General features: G+C 56.6%; 1 protein-coding gene across 9 annotated transcripts in view; it reads right to left on the reverse strand.

Annotated features, from left to right (window-relative positions):
- Positions 1–13,920: 13,920 nt before the first annotated feature.
- Positions 13,921–26,475, reverse strand: part of AKAP13 (A-kinase anchoring protein 13) — a 252,783-nt gene continuing 240,228 nt past the window's right edge. For all 9 annotated transcript variants that reach the window (XM_054694745.1, XM_054694744.1, XM_054694743.1 and 6 more), the window contains 11 exons: positions 25,331–25,407; positions 24,674–24,855; positions 24,483–24,565; positions 22,625–22,819; positions 20,417–20,578; positions 19,947–20,017; positions 19,569–19,613; positions 17,775–17,822; positions 16,834–17,256; positions 15,524–15,848; positions 13,921–15,231 (listed from right to left, as the gene is read on the reverse strand). In XM_054694745.1, coding sequence (XP_054550720.1) covers positions 15,182–15,231; positions 15,524–15,848; positions 16,834–17,256; positions 17,775–17,822; positions 19,569–19,613; positions 19,947–20,017; positions 20,417–20,578; positions 22,625–22,819; positions 24,483–24,565; positions 24,674–24,855; positions 25,331–25,407 — 1,661 coding nt within the window. In that variant the 3' untranslated portion in view covers positions 13,921–15,181. The remainder of the gene's footprint in view (positions 15,232–15,523; positions 15,849–16,833; positions 17,257–17,774; positions 17,823–19,568; positions 19,614–19,946; positions 20,018–20,416; positions 20,579–22,624; positions 22,820–24,482; positions 24,566–24,673; positions 24,856–25,330; positions 25,408–26,475) is intronic.

Here is a 26,475-nt window from a genome sequence, read left to right on the forward strand (position 1 = left end):
GATTCATTTCTAGCTTGATTCCTTTATGATCAGAGAAGATAGCTGGAATGATTTTGATCTTAATGTATCTGTTGATGTTTGTCTTGTGGCCCAGTATGTGATCGATTCTGGAGAATGATCCATGTGTGCTTGAGAAAAATGTGTACTCACATTTTTTTGGGTGCAGTGTCTTATAGATGTCTGTTAAGTCCATGAGTTCTATGTCTTTATTTAGGGCTCTATTGTCTTTGTTTATTTTTGTCTCGTTGATCTGTCCATTGGCGAGATTTGGGTGTTGAAGTCTCCCACTATGTGTGTATTTTCTTTAATGTCTGTTTTCAGATCTGATAATAATTGTCTAATATATTTTGGTGCCCCTTCATTTGGTAAGTATATGATGTATTGTCCTCCTTGATGTATTGTCCCCTTGATCATAATGTAGTGTCCATCTATGTCTCTTTTTACCTTTTTAAATTTGAAGTCTATTTCATCTGATATAATAAGTATGGCTGTTCCTGCCTTCTTTTTTGGTCCATTTGTCTGTAGGATTGTTTTCCAACCTTTTACTTTCAATCTGTGTTTATCTTTTGTGGTTAAATGTGTTTCCTGGAGGCAGCAGAAGGTTGGATTTTGTTTTTCAATCCAATCTGCTATTCTGTGTCTTTTTATTGATGAGTTTAATCCATTTACATTCAGAGTTAACATTGATATGTTGGCATCTGTGTTTGCCTTATTTTATTTATTTATTTTTTTTTTTTGGGTGATTTTGTTCCTCGCTTTACTCTGTTCTTTCTTGATCATTCCTCTATTGGTTTTGGCTTTTGGACTTCTTGTAGAATTTGTTGGAGTTGGGGTTTAGTTGTAATGAATTTCTGGAGTTTCTGTTTGTCTGAGAAGGTCCATATTTTTTCTTCATAGAGGAAGGAGAGCTTTGCAGGTTAAAGTGTTTTTGGTTGGCATTTGCTGTGTTGAAGTTTGTTGAATATGTTACTCCATTCTCTTCTCGCCCATAGTGTTTCTTCAGAGAAGTCTGAGGTTAACCTGATTGATTTTCCCTTATAAGTTACCTGTTTCTCCCCTATTTTATCCTTGTCTTAGACTCTTGCAAATTTTACTATTCTGCGTCTTGCTGCAGTTTTCATTGTGGTAGCTGCGTGTTCTTCTCACCTCTCGTATGTCTATATTCATCTCCTTTTTCATGTTTGGGACGTTTTCTTCAATTATCTCCTTGAATAATTCCTCAGATCCTTTGTCTCTCTCCTCACCTTCTGGAATGCCTATAACTCTTACATTTCCTTTCTTCATGGAGTCTGATAATTGTCGAAAATTGTCCTTATTCTTCTTCCTTTGTACTTCGTTTCTTTCTTTTTTGGTTCTTTTTATTTCTGTATCTTTGAGAGTACTGATCCGTTCTTCCATTTCCTCGATTCTGTTTTCAATGCTTTTCCAAGAGCTCTCCACCAGCAATCTTTTAGTCTCCTCCTTTCCTTTTACTTCCTTTCTTAAGGTCTCATTTTCATTCTTCAGTTCATTATTTGTCTCACATCATATATTAATAAAATTTGATGCTCCTATGTTGGGTACATGCATATTAATGAATGTTCTATCTTCTGTCTGCTCCATTCCTTCAACCTGGGTAGTCTGCCAGGCTCCACCTGAGTGTTCGGCCTCTGCTGTAGCCCAGAAAGTCACCCAGGTCAGTGGCAGGGCCTGCGGTATTAATAGGCTTCCCATGCCTCAAGCAAGCAAGCAGGCAAACCAAAACACTTTCCTGTATGTTCTGTCTGGCTCTTGGACTGTGCTAGGCAGGCAGGTGACTGGCCCATCTTGTTTAGAAGTGGGCATTCCTGCTTTGGCTGATTTTTATTCTACTTATCAATAGTTTCTACATTTTTTTCCCAATAGCTGTATTATTACTTTGAAATAGGGAAAAATGGGCATTATAAAATAGGTCTGTATATTACTCATAAAAGAGTTGGAAAATACCCAAGTCCCCATTATCAAGTGGAATATTTAACAACCAAAGTTCATTACAAAATGTGAAGTGATGGCAGTAGGATACAAATGTTTTTATAGAACGTGACCTTAATTTTGATGAAATGGTAACAGATAGATTTGGGATTATAGGTGTTTAAATATATATATATATTTTTAAAGATTTATTTTTATTTATTTATACAAGCACTGGGTACAGTCAGAAGCGCGGGAGGGTGAGAGAATCCACCAGAGCCAGAGCGGGGAGCAGAACAGGCAGACTGACGAAGTACACTGCTGAGGGGAGCAGCGGGCGGCAGGAGAGGTCTGCGCGCCACGTGGGACCCTCCTCTGGTGGCCGGGGATCGAACCAGTGCTGCAGAGGCTGCGGGCAGCTTCACAACCCAGCGCTCAACCGCTGCACCACCTGGGAGGCCCTGTTTAAATATATTTTTAAATCTCTTTCCAATGTGTTCTTTAGGGAATGTGAATCACAATAATATTACAAAGTAACTCCCCCTTCCACCTCAACCACACACAGGTTTAGACAATGTCCTTGCAGGGGAGGGGATGGGAGGGGAGGGTAGAGGAGGTGACCTCCGCCAGTGGAAAGGGCAGAAGGATTGAGGGTGGTGGCAGAACCTGGGGCCTGCAGGGGGCTGGGCCACTTTGACTGGGCTGGGCCTGTCTTCTCTGCCCACCGCCTTTCATGGCTCTGGAGGCCTTGAATTGTCCCCTCCAGTCCCATCCCTCTTGGCTGGACTCTCCCCTGGGACCACCTCTGCCCCACTCTCCCTCTTGTTTACCCTGCTGCCTGGCAGCCTCCGGTGGGACACCGGGCCCAGAAAGCCACCATCCTTCCGATCTGGAGCCCTGGCTGTGGAGCACTGGCTACAGCAGGGTCCTTGGGGGCAGCTCTGGGTCAGGAACTGTTTGGAGGCCCAGAGGAAGGGCCTCCCGGGGGAGGGAGCCCCTGCTTGTGAGCAGAGCTGATCTTGGATGGAGCCTGATGTCCTCCAGCCTGGGATTCTCACCCAGCCATGAGCAGGAACTATCTGGAGGTTCTGGAAACGTTCAGAGGTCTGGACCCCTCCCAAAGGTTCTGGTGGAACCTGTCGCAGGTGTGGCCGGACAGCTGTGGCCCACAGCTCCCACCAGGTGGTTCCAGTGTGCAACAAGGTTGAGGCCAGCCCCCACTCGGCCCCCCAGCCCCTGGGGGCAGGAAATATTCATGAGCATTTGCTCTGCTCTGTCCTGTCACTTCGTCATCTTGGCCTATGAGGTTGGATGCTCTGATCTCGCAGACGCCACTAGAGCCCCACACCTTGCTGGAAACCACTGGCTTCCCCGCCATGACTCGCCAACTGCCCCCAATCTTGGAGAATCGTCTGCAGAATAAGCACGAGTTCCACAGAGGCCATCGCTTTGGCAGAGGTGCCAGGAGCAAGGAGCCACTCCTGGTTCTCTGTCCCCCTCCTTCTGCCCTCCCCCTGCTCTGGGGGTGCACCCTGGGCCCCACATTTCAGTTTGCATGAAACTCTCCAGGGAATTAGTTAAAAATGCAAATTCCTTAGCTTCTTCCCTGGGGATGCTGACTCATTAAAGCTGGGCTTGGGCCAGGGAGCTGCTGTTTTTCTGAAATCATTTTGATTGAGGCAGTGCCGCGTGGAACCAGAGTCCAGGCCTCTGTCCTTACAGGGCAGCACCCGCTACATGAAGCTCCCTGCACTGAAGTGCCCCCCGTGCTCAGCTGACCCACCTGCTCCCTTCCCTTCCGGTCACCACCGACTTGGTCTTACGGTGTATGTTGGTTGCACGTAGTTCGTTTGCCTTGTTTCTCTGTGCGCCGCACAGGCGTGACCTCATCCGGTGTTTGTCTTTCTTGTCCAACGTCACTTAGTGGAAAGCCCCCTGGGGCCAGCGTGTTGGAAGTGGCAGGAGTGGTTTTTTTTTTTTTTTTTTTTTTTTTAAACAGCTATGTCCTATTCTGCTGGGGGTGCTCACCACCCCTCCTTATTAAATCACCCATCTAAGGGCGCCTTGCTCCAGCACTGGGCTCCGTGCCTACTGCTGCGATGAACTTGCCTCCATGTTCTCTCTGGATTCGTGTTGTTCAGGTGAATACCCAGAAGTGGGGTGATGGGATTACATGGACTTTCTAGTTTTAATCTTTTGAGGGCTCCCCCTTCTGCTTTCCACAAGGGCTCTGCCCATTTACCTTTCCACCCACAGCGCATGTCTCCCCTTCTCCACCGCCTCTAGCTTATGTTTTTTGGAGACCAGACTGACAGGTGTGAGGGGGGAGCCCCCTGCGGCTTTGATTCGCAGCCTTAATCACAGAGGACGCACACGGGTGCTGTGCCCGCTGGTCACTGTTCGGCTTTGGGGGACGTGTCTTCAGATCCTCTGCTCGTTTTTTAACGGGTGGGTTTGATTTTGTTGTCGTTGGGCCTGGGAGTTTTCTACATCTTGGGTATTGACATCAGATGTCTGACGGGCGCGCCCCACCCCCCAGGCGGCAGGAGGCCCTTTTGTGCTTGTAGTGGAGTCTCTCACCGCGCAGAAGCTAAAATGTCCTCCCATTGGTTTATTTTGCTTCTGTTCCCTTGTCATTGGAGTTGAGCCCCCAAATATATCAGCTCCGGGTATTTTATGATTTCAGGTCTTACCATTTCGAATGAATTGCCCGTGGTGGCCCGCTTTTCCACATCATTTATTGAAACATCCATTTATTGAAGAGACAGTCCTTGCTCCTTTGTAGGCTCTTGTCTCCTTTGTTCTAACTTCTTATACCAGTCTCTGTTTCGCTGGCCTGTGTGTCAGTTTTCACTCCAACACCGTGCTGTTTCCATGACTTCTGCCTTGTAGGGTGAAGTCAGGGTGTGCGATACCTCCATTTTTTCCCTTCAGGATCAATTTTTTTAAAGATTTATTTATTTATGCATACAAGAGCTGGGTACAGGCCAGAGATGTGGGGGTGAGAGGATCCACCAGAGACAGAGTGGGGAACACAACAGAAAGACAGACTGAAATTCACTGCTAGGGGGAGCAGCGGGCAAGACAGGAGAGGTCTGCTGTGCCGTGTGGGTATCTCCCTGGCTGGCCGGGGATCGAACTCGTGCTGCAGAGGCTGCGGATTGCTTCATAGTGTGGTGCTTAACCCCTTGTGCCACCAGGGAGGCCCTGTAATAGCAACATTTTAACAATGTTATGTCTTCTGATCCATGAGCGTGGGCCAACTTTCCATTTCTTTGTGCCTTCTGTTTTTCTTAACCATGTCTCACTGTTTTCATATTACCCATCTTTCACCTCTGGCTAAATTTATTACTAGGTATTTTTATCTATTTTGTTAAGGTTTGTGTGTATTTTTAATCAGCTGTAAAACATTTAATGTAAACCAAACACTGCTCCACCTTAGCTGTGAGTTCTTGCTTCCACGTTGACGAGCCGAGCTCCCCTTGTTTTCAGTTCTTTCTAACGGATGTTTCCAACACGTTTCATTGGACCTGGTCTACATGTTGGGGTGGGGAGGGGGGGGTGGGCAAACGCGGGGGGAGGGTAGAATTAGACAGGGGGGGAGTAGACAGACATGGGGGGTGACACACAGGAAGAGCGAACATGACTGATTACAGCACTCAGGGGTGTAGTGGGCAAGAGGAGTAGGCACCCCTGCACCTTACGTGAGTTGGCTCCCTGGGCCGGGTATCGAACTCAGGCTGTAGCAGCAGCAGCATCGCAGCACTGAGCCTTAACCCGCTAAGCCACTGGGGCGGCCCTTCTCACTCCTTGGCTTTAAGGCTACTAGTACTTCTCCGGAGGGAGCGTCTGCTTTGGCAATGGTGCGTGGATGCAAGCAGATAAACTCGGCGTCTGCAGGTGTAGCCCATGTCCTGAGAGGGCAGTGAGGGGTAAACAACGCGGTCTGGCATCTGCTCATTGGGACCCTGCGCTCAAGTGGGCCTCAAGTTTACAGACAGTGTGGCCCCCTAAGCGCTGCCAGCAGGTGCTAACGTGCACTGCGGATCCCGCCTGAGGGTGCCCACTCGTGTGCGTAGCCAGGGACGGCCGGGCAGGCTTCCTTCCATGGCAGGGCCCGGAGACGAGCGTGGACGCCTAGCTCTGGCGTAGTCCGTCTGGGGCATGGCCGCCTCATGCTTGACCTCTAGGCTGTGGAGACGGTGAACTCTGCTCATCACCTCCTTCTGAGCGTGCACACCTGACCTGTAGTTCCTGGGTCCGTACCTCGCTGCTTGTCAATGGGATCATTCCCTGAGTTTTCTTTCTGCTACCTTTTTATTTGTATATATAAATGCAGCAGGTTTTTGGTATGTTGAGTTCGTAGCCTGCATTTATTCTAATAGCTTTTAGTGGCATCATTGGGATTTTCTACATATATTTCACATCGTCTGCAAACAGTGATGGTTTTACTTCGTCCTCTCCAGTTTGAACCTCTTATTTCCCTTTCTTGTCTAGTTGCGCCAGGACTCTCCAGCTCTGGCCCGAATGGTTGTGATCAGAGAGGGTGTCCTTGTTTCTTCCTGGCCGTAGTGGGGACTTTCTGGTTTTCACTAGGGTGTCAGTGTTGGCTGTGGGTTGGTCCTGTCGGATCTTTCTATGGTGAGGTGTGATCTTCTAGACCCATTTTGTTGAGATTTTGAAAAATATGTGTAAGTGGATATTCAGTCTTATTGCATGTTTTTCCTGGATTGACTGAGACGGTCATGTGATTGTTGCCTTTTTTTTGGGGGGGGGGAGGGTGTGTGTCATGTTTATTGAGTTACATGTTTATTTTAGAGATAAAGACGTCCATAAATAAATAAATCCCACTTGATTAATGGTGTGAGATTCTTTTAATATATTGCCAATGTTAGTTTACTAGTGTTTTGGTAAGGACTTTTGCACCAACATTCAAATAGATTTTAGGCTATCCAGATGTTTACATAGTTATGTAATAACTAAATATAACCTGAAACTTCGCCAGTTACATCTTTTTCTTTAAGATAGTCTTTCTAATTTTTCTTGTACAAATGAGTTCTTTCACTTTCATCTCACAACTATGTTTTTTTCATGTTAATAAGGGTTTGTATATAGCTTAACATCAAGTTCATGTAAACTTTTTTTTAAAGATTTATTTATTTTATACAAGAACTGGGGTACAGGCCAGATGTGCGGGAGGGTGAGAGGATTCACCAGAGACAGAGCGGGGAGCAGAACAGGCAGAAGGACTGAAGTACACTGCTGAGGGGAGCAGCGGGCGAGGCAGGAGAGGTCTGCGCGCCATGTGGGGATGTCCCTAGCCGGTCGGGAATCGAACCCTTGCTGCAGAGGCCGTGGACAGCTTCACAGCGTGGCGCTCAACCTGCTGTGCCACTGGGGAGACCCTGTGTTCATGTAAACTTTTTAAAGTGATTTTGTCATGTTTATTTTTTTCTTCTATTTCTTTTTTATTTATATATATATTATTTGTATGTATTTTACATCATTGTTCATTTTTAAGCAATGTTTGCTTCCTCCCCCCACCCTGTAGTCCCCATAGAATTTCCTTCACCAATGCACCCGTGCACCATCCTATGTTTAAATTACACTTCAGTACATATCTTGGAAGTGAATTTCTGGGACATAGTTTAAATTTCTGCTCAACTTTATAAGAAAATACTGTGTTTCCAACAGTACTTCACGAATCCCACCAGCAATATGTGGGCACTGCCAGTTGCTCTATGCTTTTGAATTGGTCTCTTCAATTTTATTTTTCTATTTAACTTTATAGGAAATATTTACATTTTTCCATTTTTATTTTCCATTGGTTTACAAAGCCATGGATGTCTCAGGCTTACATCTTCTCATCCCTCTCTCCATACATTTACCACACCGCGCCCAGCCGAAGTCCTGGTGCTGCTCACCACTGACTGACACTCTCTCCCCCGCTCTGCAGCCACCATTCTGGTCTCTCAGGCTAAGAGGTTTGCTGTCTTTGTGTCTTATTTCCTCACTTGCTTTGTTTCTTTCCATTCCACGTGAGTGAAACCATCGGGGGTGTCCTTCCTCTCGCTGACTTATTTTGCTTAGGGTGATCCCCTCAAGTGCTGTTCCTGTCCTTGCAAAAGGCAAGGGTTTAGCACTCGTATAACTGCATGGTCCTCCGAAGAGCATGCAGGCTGCCTCCCCTTTATGGGTCATCCGCTGATGGGCATTTTGGTTGTTTCCATGTCGTGGCTGTTGTGAACTTCGGGGTGCATCTCTCTTCCCAAGGAGTACTTTTATGCCTTCAGATATCTACAAGTGGAATTGCTGGATCGTGTGGTAGCTCCATGTAGTTTCTTTTTTTTTTTTTTTTAAGATTTATTTATGCTTACAAGAACTGGGGTACACACAGGCCAGAGGTGTGGGGGGTGAGAGGATTCACCGGAGACAGAGTGGGGAACAGAAAAGGCAGACTAACTAAAATGCACTGCTGAGGGGAGCAGCTGGGAGACAGGAGAGGTCTGCTGCGCCTTGTGGGTAGCTCCCTGGCCAGGGATCAAACTCGTGCTGCAGTGGCTGCAGACAGCGCTTTCTGTTAACCCCTGCGCCATGAGGGAGGCCCTCCTTGTACCTTCTTGAGGCATCGCACTCTGTTTTCCATTGACGCTGCACCAGGTTCCTCCCTGAGCAGTGTACGGGGTGAGGGCGGCCTTGCTCCAGCCGCCAGCACTGGTTTCCAGGCTCGTCTGTGTAAGCACGGGGCCTGCACTGCTCTTCCCCAAGCCTGGGTGCGGGCAGCATTCTTCCCGCACCACCGGCCAGCTGTGTCTTCTTTGGAGAAGTGTCTATCAGACCGTCTGCCCGTTTCTTTAGATCGGGTGTCTTTGTGTTGGGTAAGTCCTTTATTTTAGATATCAGCCCCTTGTCAGAGGTGTGAAGCACAAATACCTTCTCATTGTTCAGTTTTAAACAATACCTGCTTCCCCCCCGCCCCCTCAGGTGGAGTCCCCAGAGTTTCCTTCCCCAAGGCACCCGTGCACCATCACCTCAGTCCCCTGTGCTCCTCCCTCCCTCCCTCCCTCTCATCCCTCTCCCGCCTCCTCCCCTGCAGGACATCTCCTATTTATAATTGTCTGTTTTTGCTTTGTTGTGCTTTGTCCTGTTATTAATTTTTTTTACACTGATGTCTTTATTGGGTTCCCCTATATTCCTGTGAGACCATCCAATATTTTTCTTTTTCCTTCTGGCTTATTTTGCTGAGCATCATTCCTTCTAGCTCCATCCGTGTAGCTGTAAATCGCATGAGTTTATCTTTTTTGATGGCTGAACAGTATTCCATCGTGTGTGTACGGTGGGAGTGCAGACCGGCCCCAGCACTCTGGGAAGCTGCCTGGAGGCTCCTGAGTCTACTAAAGATGGAGCCACCACATGACCCCGCAATTCCACTCCTAGGGATCTACCCAAAGGACACAACACACAGTCAGAAGAACACCCGGACCCCTCTGTTTATTGCTGCGGTTCACCATAGGCAAAGCCTGGAAACAACCCAAATGCCCAGAACTCGATGACCGGCTGGAGAAACCGGTGCAGACACACAGCGGAACACCGCTGAGTCATTTTGATCTTGCGGTGGCTCCTTGCACTGTGCGGGCGAAGTCTCTGGCCTCTGCGAACAAAACGTTCTCTTGGCTTCTTGGATGAGCGTCGTTGGCGCCTTCCCTGGGTTCTGGAAGTTTTCGGCTATCGCTTCTCTTTATAAACTCTGTCCCTTCCTCCCTGCCCTCCGGGGCGCCCTCGATCCTGACGTGGCCCTTTTCAATGGCCTTGGGGGTGTTCACCGCCTTCTGTAACTTTCTTGACACCTTCTCTCTCCTCCCCCACTGGCCACCCGAGGCGTCTGGGTTTCCGGCAGCGTGGCTCTCTCCCTCCTGTCATTCTGCCATGGGTTTGCGCGCATCGAGCTGCTCCTGTTTCCTTGTCTCTTCCTGACTCGGGTTTGCGTTTTCTTGTGTCTCTTTGAGCTTCTAGTTTTGATTTTGTGTCTGTTAGAAAGCTGTCGTCCTTGGCGCCTACCAGTTGGGCTTCTGCAGAGCTCTTCTCTCTCCGCCACATTGGCACGTGAGCCCTGGTGTTTTCCTGTCTGCACATTTGGAATCTGGGGGGCTGGGCTGGTAGCGCGGCATTGCCGTTAACCTTCCTCTGGGGCCCCAGGAGACCTGCCAGCCTGTCCCCCACTGTACCCTTCACAGGGCCAGTGCAGCCACCTAGAATGCTTTCTCCGTGCCCCTCCACTGTGGGTTTCTTCTGGCTCAGGCCGTGCTGCCACCTGGCAGGCCCTGCCCCAGCAGGCACCTTCCCTGGCCACCCCGCCTGCCTTGTGTCCCTGCCGCTCAGGCCCTGGGAAGGCCCCGCCGTCCTGCTCCGGTGCTGAGGATGAAGGGCTTTGTGGGCACAAGGGCGGGTGGCCTCCAGCTGCCTTCGAGGGGCAGGGCCTGGGCTCAGTTGTGTGCGGGGCACCTGTGAGTGTGGGAAGAAGCCAGCACAGAGAGGCCGGCCCCGGGCCTCGGAGTTCCGGGGAGCTGCAGGCAGAGTTTTCCTGAGCCATCAGGGAGGCTTCCTCAGGGAAGTGGCCAGAGGAGACCTGGGGGCCTGGGGTGGTGGTGACCAGCACCAGGCAGAGGCCCAGACACAGAAGCCGCCCTCAGTGCCCTGGGCTGGGTGCTGCTGCCCCTCCGCCGGGTCTGGACACAGTCAGGGACATGAGGGAGCTCAAAAGTGGGCTGCGCCCCATGTTTCCGGGGACTGAGCATCCCGCACTGGGCATCTCATCAAATCCTCACAGCAGATCTGCAAGCTCGATGGCCTGGTTCCCTCTGGAAGGAAGGAGGAACAGGTTCAGCCGCAGGCCTGCACTCCGGGCTGTCTATGCACGATCCTTTACACTCCCTGGCGCCTCCCCAGTCTGTCTCCAGGCCCCCGGACAGGGCAGGACCCCAGGCCGCCCCCTCCCAGGCTCCTCCTTGCCCTGCCTGGCTGGGTCTCTGCAAGAGATGGCAACCAGTTTTCCTCTCCTTTGGCTGCAGAGACCAAGGCCAGACCGGGAGGGAGTTGTCCTGCCAATGGCCTAGCTCCAGCTGGAAGCAGGGAGGTGGCGAGAAGTTCCCGGTCCAGACCCAGTTCTCAGGAAGGGACAAGTGTCACAAAGGTGCCTGGAAGAGCCGCCTTGGGGCCGTTTGCCACTGGAGTGAGCTCTACCCCATGAAAGAGGAGGCCCCTGCGAGGCCTGGGGCCTTTGGGGCCCTGGGTACAGACATGGGGGAGAGGAGCCTTGTGCCTCACATCCCCCAAATCTGGTCACACAGCAGCTCCTCCCCAGTCCCAACCCCTTGGGCCTCGTGGACACCCATGGGGTGGCCTTCTGAGTTCTTCCACTACCCTCCAGGTGACCTTCTGAGGCCCCTGAAAAAAGGGGGGCAGTCCTGAGGAAAATGTCCTGAGGACCCGTGCTCAGGAAGCTGGTGGGGAGCCCCGTGTGTGAGGAGGGTGACTGGGCTCCCTGGGACAGCAGCACCCTGATTTCTGCAGCTCAGTTGACCTGGTTCTGATGTTCCCCACACTAATCTCTTCCCTTGCAAGTGCTTTCCTGGCCTGTGCTGTGTTCCCAGGGCCGGCCCCTCCCCATCTGGCTCAGGCTTCTGTGTCCCCCGTTCTAGGGCCCCCTCCCCCCCTGCCAAGGGCTTTGTGCCTCTGCTCTCCCTCGAGGAGAAGAGGAAGCTTCTCTTGCCTTCCCTGGCCCAGCCCCAGCTGCAGTGGAAGTGGGGGCAGGGGAGGGCGTGGGAACCACTCTCTGCCCTGCCGAGGGCATGTTGGTGGGAGAGGGGCCCCCAGAGCAGGCGGGGGTGGGGGGACCAGCTGGCGCTGAGCCTCAGGGAGAGCCAGGGCGCCTCCGCCACTGGGGTACAGAGGGCTTCAGAGACCCGCGCACAGCCAGGCTCACCGAGGGGGGTCGCCTGCGCCCCTGCGCCTGCCTTCTTGGTGGCGGGGAGGGTTCGGAAGCTTGTGGGTGGGGCCCGAGTCAGCCCCCTGGACACCCCCCTCCGTCCCCCTGTAGCTCCGCTGGACATGGGGCTGCATGGCACAAGGTGGGCAGCCCGTGATGCGGGGAAGGAGCCCGGACGGGCATCCAGGGGCCAGGCCCAGGCCACCCCCAGGTGGCCTTTTCCTTCCCGAATTCCTTCTGGGGGCGGGCGGGAGAGGCGCGCACCCTCTGGCGCGTGGACACAAAGGCCACATCCTGCCCTGATGTCACCCGTCCCCGGAACAGCCGGGCCTCCAGGTGCCAGCCTGTGACGCCGGAGGCTCCGGGCTCGCCTCCCTGCTTCCTGTGCCCACAGCCAGAGCGGCCTCAGCAGGGGGAGGGCTCTGCGTTGCATGGGGGGGGGGGGAGCAGTGGGCCCTCGGATGGGACCCCACAGGGGCAGGAACAGGCCATGGCAACCATCCAGGTTTCAAAGTCGTTTATTCTTCTTTGAGGGGCAACAGGAAATTTACATGACTCGGAAGCAGGTAACTATGAAGATAAATAAAATAGGAAGCCAGTATGTTGTGGCGCGACTCCAGACACACTGAAAAAAATCTTTACAGTTTAAAACTGCTTTATACATAATTACAAATTAATATACAGCCTCTGGGCTTGAGCGGCCTCTGCAGAAGCGCGCTGGGAAACGTTCGCTCAGCACGCGGGCGCCGGCCAGAGGGACGACGGCTCCCTCTCTCCTGCCCGCGCGGACCCGGCGGCCCTGCGGGGGAGACCCGGGCCAGGGGGGCTCCCTCCGCTCACCTCAGCGAGACAGGGCGCTGTGCCGGGCCGGTGTCGCGCTGGAGGAATCAGAAAAACACACGGAAAGAAGCCTCCGCTTCCCTTGCTATTCTCTGGCTCGGCCCGTCGCGAGGAATGTCCTGCCAGCGTGGAGGGAAGCGCACACAGGGCGCCTCCAGGCCTCGCAGGGGTGGGCGGGGAGCACAGCCCTCCCCGGGACTGGCAGCAGAGGGGAAGTGAAGTCCTCCCGGGCCAGCACCCCCAGGATCAGGTGCTGGCCTGAGGTGCCTGTGCGACCTTTTACTTCAGGCAAAGCCTATTTCCTAAAGCCCTGACACTGCTCCCGTCTCCCCGACAGGCTGGACAAGGGCGTCGCTGCCGAGCAGGGAGGTGAGCAAAGGGCCCGCTAGTGGTATTGCCCTGAGACGGGAAAGGGAAGGCAGAGGTACCTTTTCTGGACAAATCTTGACAAGGAGCTGTTCCCCGCTGTCCCCGCTCCCGGGCGAGAAGCTGGAATGTTGGCAAGGGATGGATTAGGCCACCTGCATGTTTGTAACCCTCCCGTCTTCAGAGAAAACAGCGGATTGTCTCGAGAGAAGCCAGCCGGCGAGGGCCTGTAAAGTGCATGTCACCCGGCGGGATGACGGCGGAGATGACGGGATGCTCAAGATGCAGCCACTTCCGGGAGGCCCACCGGATTCTGGAAGCCTGAGGACGCGGCCCGGGGTTCCAGCTGTGGCCCCAAACGAGCTGGGCATCTGACTTCTTCAGCTTGATGAAGTTTGCCCCAAGAGGGGAGCTGGCGTCGCCCTGGAAGTCAGCCCCTTCCCACAGGCCCCGGGGGCTGCCCGGCACAGAACCTCGGTCCCTCGGCGGAACCGCAAGGGGCGGTGAGGGGGACACGGAGGCCTGCGGATGAATCTGGAGGGAGCTGGGGGAAGGTAGGACCCCCCCTTCTGATTCTCTGAGCCTGCACTTGACCAAGTCATTTTAAGGGGGGCGGGGAGAGAAGGGCTGTGGGTTTTCAAAAATGACCCAAACCAACTTAAGACTCCAGGCTCTGGGGAGGCCTTTCACCACGAGCGCAGCGGGGCTTGGGGAGGGGCAGCCAGAGGGGCACTGGAGCAGGTGGCAGGACAGCCCCACAGAGCTGGGGCAATCGGGGTGGCATGAGTCTTTGAGGGGGGGGGCTACATGTCTTGGTTTTTCTCAAAAGCCCGCTTTTGTAGGGCGAGAAATGTGCGGCAAGGAAGAAGCTGTCCCCTGAGGGAAACTGCGTCCTCAGGGCCCTCCAGGCACCAAGCAGGCAGGTAAAACCGTTGGGCCAGTAAGTCAGCCTTGAGAAAACACACACACACTCTCTCTCTCTCTCTCACACACACAATACAATAAATAAAACACAATTAAGCTCACAATTTTCAACAGAGGACTTTCAAATACAACTGAACATAAATCTCTCTACCTGCAAGGCCAGCTCGCAGTTCCTCACAAGCACCAAGTTGGAGCTTTTTAGTATGTTTTGTAAAAAATATGTTCAAAGACCCAGGCTTGTGAGGGTTCCAAAGGCCACGGCTGAAGAGCAGAATTTTCCAGGGTAACAACGGGCCGGGGGGTGTGGGCTGGGGCCGCCCGCCCCGCACAGGCCAGCCTGTGCCAGGCCCCGAGAGACCACCTGTCTCCAACGGGCGGGGAAAGACAAGGCCGCAGGGACGCGTGTGCGGGGCGGAGGACAAGTCACGACAGACCTTTGAACATTTTTTTTAAAAAACCACGTTTGCCAAGGCCCCGACCCAGGGTGCGCGCACTCCCTGGCCCGCTGTGGTGCGGGCCGCTGGAGACCGCAGGGCTCGGTCTTTGCCCCTGCCTGCCTACACGCCATCTCCAGCAGGGACAGGCGGGGAGGGCGGCCCCAAGAGGGCGCGAGCAGCCGCGGCCACTTCAGAAGGGCCAGTGATGACCACAACCGGGGACGTCCTGCTGGAATGACAGACGGTGCCTGAAACACGCCGGACGGGCGGGCGCCAGGCCCCTGCAGGGCCTCCAATCGTCCGGCGCCCTTTCTAAAGGAGAGAGGCGTGTGCAGAAGGGAGGGGTCGCTGACGGGGGCCAGCCAGGGAGGACTCGGGCTGAGCCTCCGGGCAGTGCTGAGCAGGCCAGGCCCTCTGCTCTCCGACTCTGGTCGTTCCCATGAGGAAAAGGCAGTTTCAGACCGTACGGGAAGACGCGCCTTCAGCCCGGAGGAATTCCGAACACACCCCCAGCCACGGCCGGGGACTCCTCGGGCCACTACGTGCAGCGGGACGTCCTCAGGAGGGCAGGCCCCACCCGGAGCGCGGCAGGGGCTGAGCCCCGCGGCCTCCCCACCCGGAGACTGTTCCTCTGGTCCGGGCGCCCGGTGGGAGAGATTGCACAGGCAGCAGAGGCGGGCAGGACTGCCTCACGGGCGCGTCAGCAGAAGATCTCCTCTCCCTCTGCTGGTCCTTCTGACGCGGGGCCGTCTGGAAAGGAGAACCCCACGAGGAATCAGCACAGAGAGCCACCCTCTCCTCAGGGAGCCCCCCGCCCCAGCCTTGCGTGTGGGGGCAGAGGGCAGGGCTGGCGGGCAATCGGTTCCCCACACCAGGGGGGCCCCAAGTGCTGAGTGAGCCGGCCAGGCCTGGGCCGCCGCTGCTCCCCGCTGGGTGACGACTCCCGGCCAAGGGGGCTGCGGGCCTGGGACCCGCGCGGCCCGGGTTGGCTCCGCCGCCCGCCCCGGGGAGGGCTCGCAGGGGCCCGCGTCCCGTGACTCACCGCCAGCCTGCGCGCGGCCGCCCTTGCTCTTCTTCTTCTTCTCCTTCTTCTCCTTGGGCTTGGCTAACCCGAAGAGGCGGGTGGAGGCGGAGGCCGGGGCCTGGCTCTGGCCCTCTGGCGCTTTGCTGGCCTGGCTGGTCGAGCTCAGTATGTGAAAAGGCCCCTTGTCTTTGTGTGTCCGAGTGAGGCTGTTCCTTTTTGGGGACGCTGAGAGTTCCGAGTCCAGTGACGCCGACTTGGCGACGGCGGGGGCAGGGGAGGGGCTCTCCTCGGGGCTGGGGAGGAAGGACGGGATCCGCAGCAGCTTGGTGTGCGGGTGCGCAGCCTGCAGGGGGAGGAGGGCTCGCTCAGTGTGCGACACCGAGGAGAGCCTGGGAGGAGAGACCAGGCTCCCCCAGCGGCACCCGCGGACGTGACGGCACACGGGCTTCGCCTGGGAGCGCCTGTGCGCGCGTCTGTACCCTCGCCACGCCTACCCTGGCCCCGGCAGCCCTTGGGGAGCCAGGGGCTGCTGATGTGATACCCACGGGGTGCAGACTGGCCCCTCAGGACCAAGTGCAGGAGCCTGCTCAGGTGGACGCGAGTGGAAAGCCGAGTTGCTACCAAGCTCTGTGGGAAAGGCTGAAAGATGAGGATGAACGGTCTCATCCGTGCCGACTCTCAGAGGCCTCCTGCGGAAGCCCCGCTGACTGCCGGGGTGGGTGAGAGCCAGGCTGGGTGCCAAAGAGCAGAACCCCGTGCTGCACCCTGCCATGCATGCACACCTCCCAAGGGGGCCCAGCTGCCCTCTGCTGCCCGCTGGGAGCCCCAGTTTAATTTCCTTTCATTGTCCAAGGTCAACCAAACGCACAGCAACAGGACGGGCTGGGCGGGCCCGGGCCTTCCGTCTGCACAGGCGTCCTGCTCCAGGTGAGCCGAACAGCCCTGAAATAACGGGGCTCAGCGTGCCGGACACGGGAGGCCTTTCCAGCTAAGCAGCAGCTACAGAGAAGGTGTCATCCCCAGAGCGAGAGGACAGGGAAGCGTGGGCCTCTCCCGGGGAGGGCGGCTGCCCCAGCCTGTTCTTTCCTTGATAGCTCCTCTGCCTGGGGCACAGGCTCCTGGGCCCTATCCTGGGCGGGTCTTTAGGTGGAGGCGCTTCTGAGATCTCATGTGGCACTTTCCAGCCCCAAAGCCCCAGGACCTCCCTTCCTGTTACCCAGCAGTGGTGCAGACAGGAGAGACACCCTCAAGCTCCTAAAGCAAAGGCTCTAATGGAGGGGTTGGGGGGGCGCCAAGGCGCAGGTGAGCCGCCCCCCTTGGCTCCTCACCTGGCTGAGCCGCTCAGTGTCCTGTTGCAGCTGCTCCTTCTCGCGCTCCAGCTGTTTCTGGGCAGTGCGCAGGCGCTCCAGCTCGCCTTGGTAGGCGGCCTTGCGCTGCTGCAGCTCCTCACGCTCCCGCTCCAGATCCTGGAGGCCCCGGCGTGCCTCAGCCTCGCGCTGAGCCAGCCGCACTTCGCGCTCCTGCAGTGCCCGCTCGCGGGTATCCCAGTCGCGCTCACGCCGCCGCTGCTCGTCCAGGTGCTGCGCCCGCTGCCGCTGCAGGTTGGCCAGATCCTGGCGCTGCTTCTCCAGGCTGCGCTGCTTCTCCTGCTCAATCAGTGAGCTGGGCCGTGCTGAGCTCCGCGCCACTGCCCGCTCTGCCAGCAGCAGCTTCTGGTCCTCGATGTAGCTGTCCTGCTGCAGCACCACGCCCTGGGCACACCGGGCAGGACCTCAGACCCAGGACACCTCTTCCACCCCTTCTAGACTGGTCTGAAAGGACCTGCCTGGATCCCCGGGGGCGACTGCCCATTCATCCCAGGATGCAGGAACTCACAGTCCTGGTTAAGTGGGGCTGCTGCTGTCAGTTTCCTCCCACCCCCCAAGGGCGTGTGTGTTGGGGGAGGATAGGAACGGATCTGGCTGAACCTTCAAGGAGGGACGTGAGAAGACTCTGAGGCTGTTCCCAGGAAGGACTAAAGAGAAGCAGCTGGGGCAGGCCACACAGGCCCATGGGGCCGGGTTATCCCCATGCGCCCCTTTCTGTCCGGGATCTTCTTAGAGGGTCTCTGAGTTCTCCCCAAGCCTTTCTTGTTAGGAGGGCCCGTGCCCTCTAAAGTGAGGCCCCACGTAGGCAGAAGCAACTGCAAACCTCAGTGATCTAGGCTGACAACCCCCTCCTGGCTACTTAACTCCAAACAGATCCCGAGGGGTCGAGGGAGGGCCTGTACCTGCAAAGAGCTGAGCAGTTCGTGCAGATGGACAACGCGCTGGATCACCTGGTGCAAAGGGAACAGGATGGAAGCATCACCCAGGGATGCAGAGCCCAGCCCAAGAAAACGTCCCCACCCAGCAAGGTATGTGCACTGCGTATGTTCCAACAGAAAGCTCCCGAGAGAACAAGCAGCCAGGGAGCAAAGAACCCGGCCAGAGACAGCGCGGCCGAGGGGCAGGCGGCACACCGCCCCGCTGGAGTCTCTCGAAACGCTGAGTTGTTCAGACTGGCATGAAAGCAGCCCAAGCATAACGCAGCAGCCACCCGGACGGAGGCGGCACAGGGAGCATTTCTGGTCAACGAGGAAGGAGAGAACAGGCGGTGAGTTGTCCCGAGAACACTGGACGACCCTGCTGGAAAGCAGCCTGGGGGCCTGGCTGAGCCCGGCTCACTGAAACCTTCCAGGGGATTAAAACGTTACGTGTCGGCTACGACCCGGGAAGGGCCTGCGGGGACGCATGAGCGTGTTCTGATTCTGAAACAGGGTTTTCCAGAGACGGGAGCCATGGAAGGAGCCACAAATTTTCAACTTTCACTGTCCACACGTAAGATTTAAACGGGAGGCAAGTGAAAAGAAAATCTTTTAGATGAGCAAGAACGCACGAATGCCCGGGGGAAAGGCAGGCCGGGAGCACACGCTGAAAATGACTCCACCTCACGTGAAATCAAATAAATGAAGACACACCACTGGGCTTCCGAATCAACAAAAACATCAACTAAACCATGCTCCCCAGTGCTGGGTGGAAGCAGGCGGAGGGCGTCTGGGTGGGGCCCAGGGCACCCCAACGAGGCAGCAGCAGGGAAGTGATCAGAAACCCGTGCAGGACATGGGTGGACACAGGTGTCCACGGCTGACCAGAAGAGCTGACCCCCCGGCAAGAGCACCATGCCCTGCGCCCGTGCGAGCGGAGCGCCCAGGCTGGAGACACGCAGCTCTTCCCCGGGGGCGGGCTGGCTTCTCCTTCTTACACTGCTGGACACTCTCGCCTGCCAGGCGCCCCTTTTATGATCCCCCAGGCGGTACCTTCCCGGGCTCTGCTCTTCCCAGGCACTCCTCCCAGACGGGCCCGCTGAGCCCGGGGAAGGGCGCGAAGGAAAACGGGCTGGGCGCCCGGCCCGCAGCAGCAGTCTGGGAGAACGGGCTTATTTCATCTCGGGGTGCACACACTGGAGGGGAGGCCTCGGGGGACCACCGCGTGCAAGTTCAGGGCCAACCAACAGCAAACAACATCCTCCGCACGTTAATGGGCGAAAGGAAGGCGCCGCTGTGCCGCAGCGAGGGAAGCAGAACGCCCCGAGCGCCACACGCGCGTCGTCAAGGACACGGCCGGGTGCCTGTCACCGGCATGGGGTTTCCTAAGAGGGAACGGTGGAGGGAGGAGGAAAGCCCCAGTGGATCTTGTAGGGAAGACACCCCGAGTCGCTCTGCCCGAGGCTCGTGCTACAGGACAGGCGGCCGCGACTCCTCGTGCCTGGGGGCTCGCTGCTGCCGGTCCAGGGAGAGGCAGAGGCTTCTCCAGGGCAGAGCCTTGGGGCCACGTCAGCAGGCAAGACTCTGCCTGCAAAACTCTGCCTGCAAGACTCTGCCTGAAGCGACGTGCTGGGAAAGGCCAGGCATGGAGCTGCCCACGGCTCAGGGAGCAGACTGGGGCCAGAGTCCCCAATTCTACCAGCAAGGCAAGAGCGTGCACCCTCCCCCAGCAAATGGAAAGCGATCAGATTTTTTTAAAACAGCTCATGACAGCCTTACCTCACTGCTCCTCTTAGGCATGAACACCAGGTTTGCATTTCCACCCTGCAAGGCGGAAGACGTGCATTAGAACAACAGCCTCCCAAGGTAAGAGCCGCCTCCAGTGTGCCCGCCAGTTAGGAGGGGCCTCCCGCTGCGGGTGGAGGGAGCGTGTCAAGGTCAGGCTGCTTTGGGGGCTTCTCTGGCAGGGCGAGCTCCGCGTCCCAGCCAGAGGGGACAAGTGGGCAACACGGGAGGGGTCTGCCCTGCACCCCTTGATTAAAAGCGTGCTTTCTTAAAGCAGTAAATTAAAAAAAGCCAGGCGCCCGAAACAGGATCGGAGTGGACCAGTTTCAAAGATGAATTCAGAGGGAGGAACGAGGCGGTAGAAATAAATACCTTTTTCAGACCACTGTCCGACTCTGTCCTCCTGAGATCTTGGCCGTCATCCGCATCCTCCTTCTCACTTCCTGAACAGACAAACCAAAGAAAATGTGTTCAAGAAGTGAAAAAAGTCTAGCAGAGACACGAATACATGGGACGTGGTCCTTCTGAATCCTGTGCCTGCCAACCAGGAGCTCCCGCGGCAGCTGAGCCTGATTCAGGAGTCCCTGGACTAGCAGCCAGAGGGACAGCAGGCGTGGGCACGTCTTTGGCCAGAGCTTAGCTGAGGTCCCAGGAGAATCTTCACTGCTCAGAATGACGGTGACCCTGCTAGAGGGTCTTGAGGGTTTCGGCAGCTACATGCTTCCCCAGGGTCTCTCCAAACACTGACTGGCGGGGACAGCGGAGACGAGCGACCACAGACAGCGTCCCCCGGAATGGGCAGGCCGGCGCTGCCTGCAGAGGCGCCGGCTCCGGTCTCTTACCTTTTGAAGCACTCATCTGATGGCTGTCAAATCCCCCGAAGGTCTCTGCTCTTCGAGGCAAAGAGACGGGGCCGACCGTGCCTTCCTGCTCGCCGGGGCTGCTGACCACTGGCCCCAGGCTGCCTCCCAGGCTTCCACTCACCAAGCCCTGCAGGATCTCCACTGGAAGAGAAGAGACGTGCCAGACTGACCCCTTGGCTCCCAGCGGGCAGCAGAGACCACGGTGCCACACCGTGTGCACAGAGACAGGCCCAAAGCGCAACTCGGGGATGTTTGGTTGGGTTCTACTTCAGGCAATCCAGAGAGCACCCCTTCGGCCCTATTTACACGAGGTCTAGGAAATGCCAAGGGGCACAGAGAAGGCAGAGTAGTTTCCTGGAAGGAGCACGGCTCCTGGCATCAGGGCTGAAGTAGCAGCGCTCCCTGGAAGGTGAGGTGGGTCAGCTGGGAAACGACTCGGTTTGCCCAGAGTGAGCGCGTGTCTGGAGCAGGCCAAGCCCCTGCATTCTCAAGTCTGACCAGCTGAGGTTCTTTCCTTCTAGGAAAGAAGGCCACAAAATGCCTGCATGCTCAGAGCAAGTAAAATCAACCTGGGCTGGAACAAGAGATGGAGAAAGACGACGGAATTTCATAGGCCAAGCCTCATGGGTAAAACTCAAGACCCCAGACGTTGCAACTGTGAGTCTCGCCAGGTGAAGACCCGAAGCATCTGAGATTGTTTTCCATGAAAATGACCCCAGGAAAACATCCACATCAAACCCCGCAGAGTGGAGTGAGAGGCAGAGAAAAAGGAGCGCGGGGGCCCCCTACCAACAGCCCGCGCGCATCAGGAGACGGACGGGCCCACCAGACAAACGCTGAGCAGATGCCGGCGGTGAGAAGCCCACGTCCAGAGAGAACCAGAAACCAGTGGCCAAAGGTCACTTCAGAGCAAACACAGCCGGGAGAAGGTGACGCCGTGAGAAGACGCAGCCATGGAAACTATTATGAGGCACGACAGGTGCAGCACGGCAGACCCTAGAGCGTCAGTTCAGCAAAACCGACGCTGCTCTAGTAAACTGACGTGCAGTCGAAAAATCCTCTGGGCACCCAGACAAAGAGCATGTGGGGACATAAATTTATGATCAGACTCTGACAAAAAAAGATACCCAGGGGAAGAAAATGTGAACCAGGGACTCTGTATCAGTGCGACAGACTTTCAAATGAAAATTAATAACACAAATTATTACCCACAAGCAAGGACTCAGGGTCTGTTATTCCCCAGGGCCGTTCCTGAGGCCCCACAAGAGAGATGCCTCAGACACCCAGGTGACCAGAGGAGCCCGACGTAGGAGCTGGGGATGCGTGGCACCGAGACTCCAGATCTGGGCTAGCGTGCTCCGCCGTGCGTACACGCTCTGCAGGCTGTGCAGCTGTTTAAAGCACGGGCAGTGGGAGAGCGGAGGGGAGCCCTACTGGGTGGTGGGGGAGCAAGGGTATTCCGCGCGCTGAGGCAGGAGAGAAGCGGTTCGTGAGCCCAGCGGAGTCGGCCTATACCAGAGCCTCGAGAACAGGGATTCCTCGGAGCGCAGAGGGAGGGGACCTGAGCTCTGGGTAAGGAACAGCCTGGCAGGGAGGCGAGGCCCGCGGAACACAGCTGAAGTCGTGAGCCCACACCACGGAAAGTGCACCGGTCACCTCCGAGGAGGACCATACATCAACCCGCTGCTTTGAAAACCGGTTAAGCAGGTGGAAAAACGTCAAGCCTGAATCCCATTATCGCGCTTTTCTGCTATGCCGCACGAAAGCGGAAACCAGGCAGCAGGTGCCCTTGAGGGAGCAGCGCGCTACGGGGAGGCGGCCGGCCGAAGCGAGCAAGTCTGCGTCACGGAGTCCAGCTGCGAGCTGACGGGAACAGAAGGCAGAAGAACCACCGCTGCATGAATAAAACCCAGCCCGTGGAGAACGCTACAGGCTAAAAAGCTCAGCCGCCCCAAAGATGAGCTGTGTGCAAAGGGAGACGGAACAATGAAGACTCTTACAGGGATGCAGAAGACGTGAGCAACATTAAAGCGTGGGGGCTCAGCGTAGGCACTTGATCGTAAAGCCATAAAGAACCCCGAGGGATCACGTTACAAGTCACGTCCCAGTTCCAGGGCGTTTATCTTCCCAGGAAGAAGGTAAAGCTGGTCAGTCAGCTCAGTGTGTCAGCCGCTCTGGAGTCCTTACCCTCATTTATGGCGCTTTTCATCAAGGGTCCTCCTTTGAGAGCCTCCTCGGTGTTGGAGCGGAAGAGCACTCGAGGGCTGTGGACCGGGGAGCAGTCCTCCGGCAAGGGGGTGGTGCACTCCGTCATGTCCCGGAAAATCATTTCTTTCTCCTCCAACAGGAGCAGGATCTGCTGGTCCTTCTGCTGGAGTTGCTCTGCCGGGCAGGTGCAGGGAGCGGCGTGAGGCCCGGCCGGAGCGGCGCCACCGCGACGCGGGCGCCACCTGGTGGCGAGTCTGCAGGCCGGGGAGCGCAGGACCCGCCCCGCCCACCCCTCTCTCCTCAGGCCGGCAGAATCACCCATGTTCCGTTCTGTCATTTTTTTTTTTTAATAGAATTAGTGTATTTATGTACACATGAGTTGGGGTGTAGGCCAATTTCTAGCTGAAAAGCTACCCCGGGGCTTCTGCTCCGGACTTTGCTCCTGCTCTTTCCAAGGATCCGACATCCCTGAATTCGAGGTCCCGCTTCATCCTTTCCAGCGCTGGAGGGGCCCCTCCCCCCGAGGACTCCCGGGTTCTCTCCCTGCCCTCGGCTGCGGGAGTGTCTGGGCGCCCGTGTACCAGCTCACACGCGGCTTCAGCGACCTCCTCAAAGCTGGTCGCTCACAAGAAGCCTCCTGAATCCGACCCGCTTCCTTGAGCGCCGTGCCGAGCCCCCGCCACTGTGAAGGCCCCGTCCGAGCCCCACTTCTGCGCCCCATTCCCAGAAGGTCACAAACCTCCTTCCTCGCCCGCCGGCCCTTCCCTCGCCAACACCCCCCCCCTCGCTGTCCTCCTCCAGCTGGTTCCGGAGTGGCCTGTCGCCGGCCCCCGCCCCTCACACTCTGGCGTCCCCCACCCTGCTCCCTCCAGGCCATCGTGCGCCTGACCTGCCCCGAGGCTCACTGGCTGTCCACTCCCAGCGGCCCCCACTCCCGCAGGGACAAAACCCAAGTGGCTGTAACAGCAATAAAAAAGACAAGCTCCCACTTGGACCAACACACTGCATCCTTCCTCCGCTGCCTTCTAAGGCCTCGCCTGTCCGAACATTCCAAACCTGACACGTCCAGTCCCTTTTCAGTGTTCACCTAACCGCTGTTCTTGGTGGGAAAGTTCTTTTCAGATGCAGAATATGCGAGACCCCCCCCCCCCATGAACACCAGGGGCAGGCCAAGTGACCCGTGCCGTGGGCTCGCCACCCTGCCCCTGTCCTGCCTGTCCCCCGGGCGGCGACCCGGCTGAGCTCTGCGCCCTGCAAGAAGCGTCACACCTGGCGCTTCCACCCTCACCGCGGGCCAGCGGGCCTGACAGTTCAGGCTCCTGTGCGAGCCCCCGCGCCCCCTGACACGTCTGCACCTGCAGCCTAGAGGACACACAGCGCTCCTGGAGGCTGGTACTCATTCGACTCTGGCCTTATTTCTGCCCAAAGCGCTCAGTAAGCGAGCCGCAGAGGCAGGGCGCCGGCTGCGGGTCAGAAGGCAGGGAGCGGGCCTGGCTGTCCCAGCAACTTGGGAGCAGGTGGCCCAGGCAAGGGAACTCAACACGGATGAACGGAGAATTCCTCTCCTCGCCCTCTCTGTTTTACTCTTCAACGTGACCGTGGCTTTTGCCATAATCTGCGACAAAGTTCAGAGACTGTCCCCAGGGACGTGGACACTGAGGCAAGAGGCCCAACATCCCCTCGGGTCCCTCCTGCGCACTGTACAGCCTTCCTGGGCGGGGACCCATGCGAAGCTGCTGACCATCCTGTCTCAGGGCCCCTGGGACAGTCGGGGTGGGGGGAGACACCGGCCGTCCCTGCAGGCGGCCAGGCAAGGGGCCACCTCCGACAGCCTTACCTTTCAGCTCCCGGGCTTTGGTGTCCAACATCTTCTTCTCTTCCTCGTTCTCACTAGGAATTCCTTCGTCTTCATCTCTGTTCCTAACGCAAGCGAAACAAAGGATGGTCAACATGTCAGTTACCGCGGTCCCTGCCCGTCTACCGGGAAATCAGAGGCCTCGGGGGGCCGGGGAGCCGCGATCCACCCACAGGGTGTTGATGGTGTCCTGGATGATCTGGATCCAGCTGTTGCGCTCCTCCTTGGAGCCGGCGTGCACCTCCACCATCTCGGGGTCCTTGACGCCCATGCTGATCAGGAACAAGCCCTTCTCCTCGTGGGCCACTTCTCTGACGATCAGCTTCTTTAACGAGATCACCGTTGACTTCTGGTCCTGGGAAGAGGGGAGTTAATGGTAAGTGGACAGCACCCGAACCCTCACCACAGCTGCCAGCTAAGGTCGACCGGATGCCTTTCAGAACCACGTGGCTTAACACGCTACGGCAGCGTAGGCCCGAGATGCGCCTTGCCTCGCTCCCACGGTGCCAGACTCCAAGAGGGAGGGGAAATTTATCACTGGGAAGGGTCTGGACACGCTTCCTAGGTGATGGTCCCGGGGCCCGCTCAGAGTGTGGTCAGTCCTCTAACTCAGTGAGAGGCACTCGAGTGACAGCTTTCTTTTTATCTCAAGTGTCCAAGGCTCTTGAGGGAACAGAAAACCTGAGGGGCTCCAAAAACTGCGAGGTGCGTAAAGAGTTACCCCGGGGAATGTGCCCGAGTCAGCCCACGGAGCGCGGGCAGGAGGGCACGCCGCACGCACGCCCACCCGCACACCCGCCCGCGCCAGGCGCCAGAGACACGCGGCTTACCAGCGATGCAAAGACGTATTTCTGGTCTTTCTCTTGAAGGAAAACTAAGATGTCAGTGAGCAGAACTGCTTGCACCTCTGTAGATGGAAACGGGGAGAGGCAGGGTGAGCAGGGCGGATGGCTGGGCAGCCCCTCGCCAGCGCCCCCGGCCCGCGTGGGAAGGGCCGCACCCCCCAAGGCGGCGCGCGTCTGCCAGTTCCACGGGACTTAGATCTGCTCATTTGCGTTTTAGAGGCGCTTTGAAATGCGATTTATTACCAAAGCCTTGTCTCGAGAAAGTTGAAGGACTCGGTTTTGGAAAGTTGTATCCCCTTCAGGCAAGATTTTCAGACTAGAATACTTTAAGCACAGAGGGGGAAGTGGCGCTTGAGCGGATGTTAAACAGCAGCACAGTCCACAGAACACTCGGGTCGTAACACTTCCCCGCTCCCGGGCAGGGCGATGGGAAAGGCGTGGGACAGCAGCCGGGCACGCTGCCAGACGGTGATGTGTAACAGCCACGTCGTGAGAGGCAGACCGCCCTGGCCCCGGCGGAGCAAGAGCAGCCCTGAGACACCGGGTTCAAGGGTCCATGCGAACTGCTCTCCCTGCCCCCCACCATCACATCACCCCAGCCTCCCTGCTCCCACACACCACCATCACCCCAAGCCCCGCTCCATGGGAACAGCCTTTTATGGCTCCACTCAGCAGAAGCTAAACTAACAACTGGGTGGATCCAGGAATCAGGCGACCCCCACTAGCCTGCTCCCCTCCAGGAGCACGGGGGCACGTCCCACCGTCCCCTGGGGCGAGAACGTGGCACTAAACACTAGTGAAGCCGAGAGGCAGGCCCCTGAGCGCCAGCCCTGCCTCTCCCACCACACTCTCTCAGCTGGGACCCCTCCCGCATGAGCCAAGGAGAACACGAGCCAGCCTGACCCCCAGGGAGGTCTCTACCTGCACCCCACGCTACAGCAACTTTCCACGCCAACCGTTCGTTTTCACAAGTTTCAAAAAGGTTCCTTTTAAATAATTCAGGTGCCTGTGGCCCCCACCCCTGGCCCTGAAGTTCTAAAATAAGTTTCAACTTCAGTGTATTCTGAAGCTGATGGTGCAAACGGTGTGGCAGCAGCAGAGAAAAACAGCCCGTCCCTTGCAGAGGGCGG

Source organism: Talpa occidentalis, unplaced genomic scaffold (assembly GCF_014898055.3).
Source record: "Talpa occidentalis isolate TD23 unplaced genomic scaffold, MPIMG_talOcc4v2.1 talOcc4.14, whole genome shotgun sequence".
NCBI lineage: Eukaryota > Metazoa > Chordata > Mammalia > Eulipotyphla > Talpidae > Talpa > Talpa occidentalis.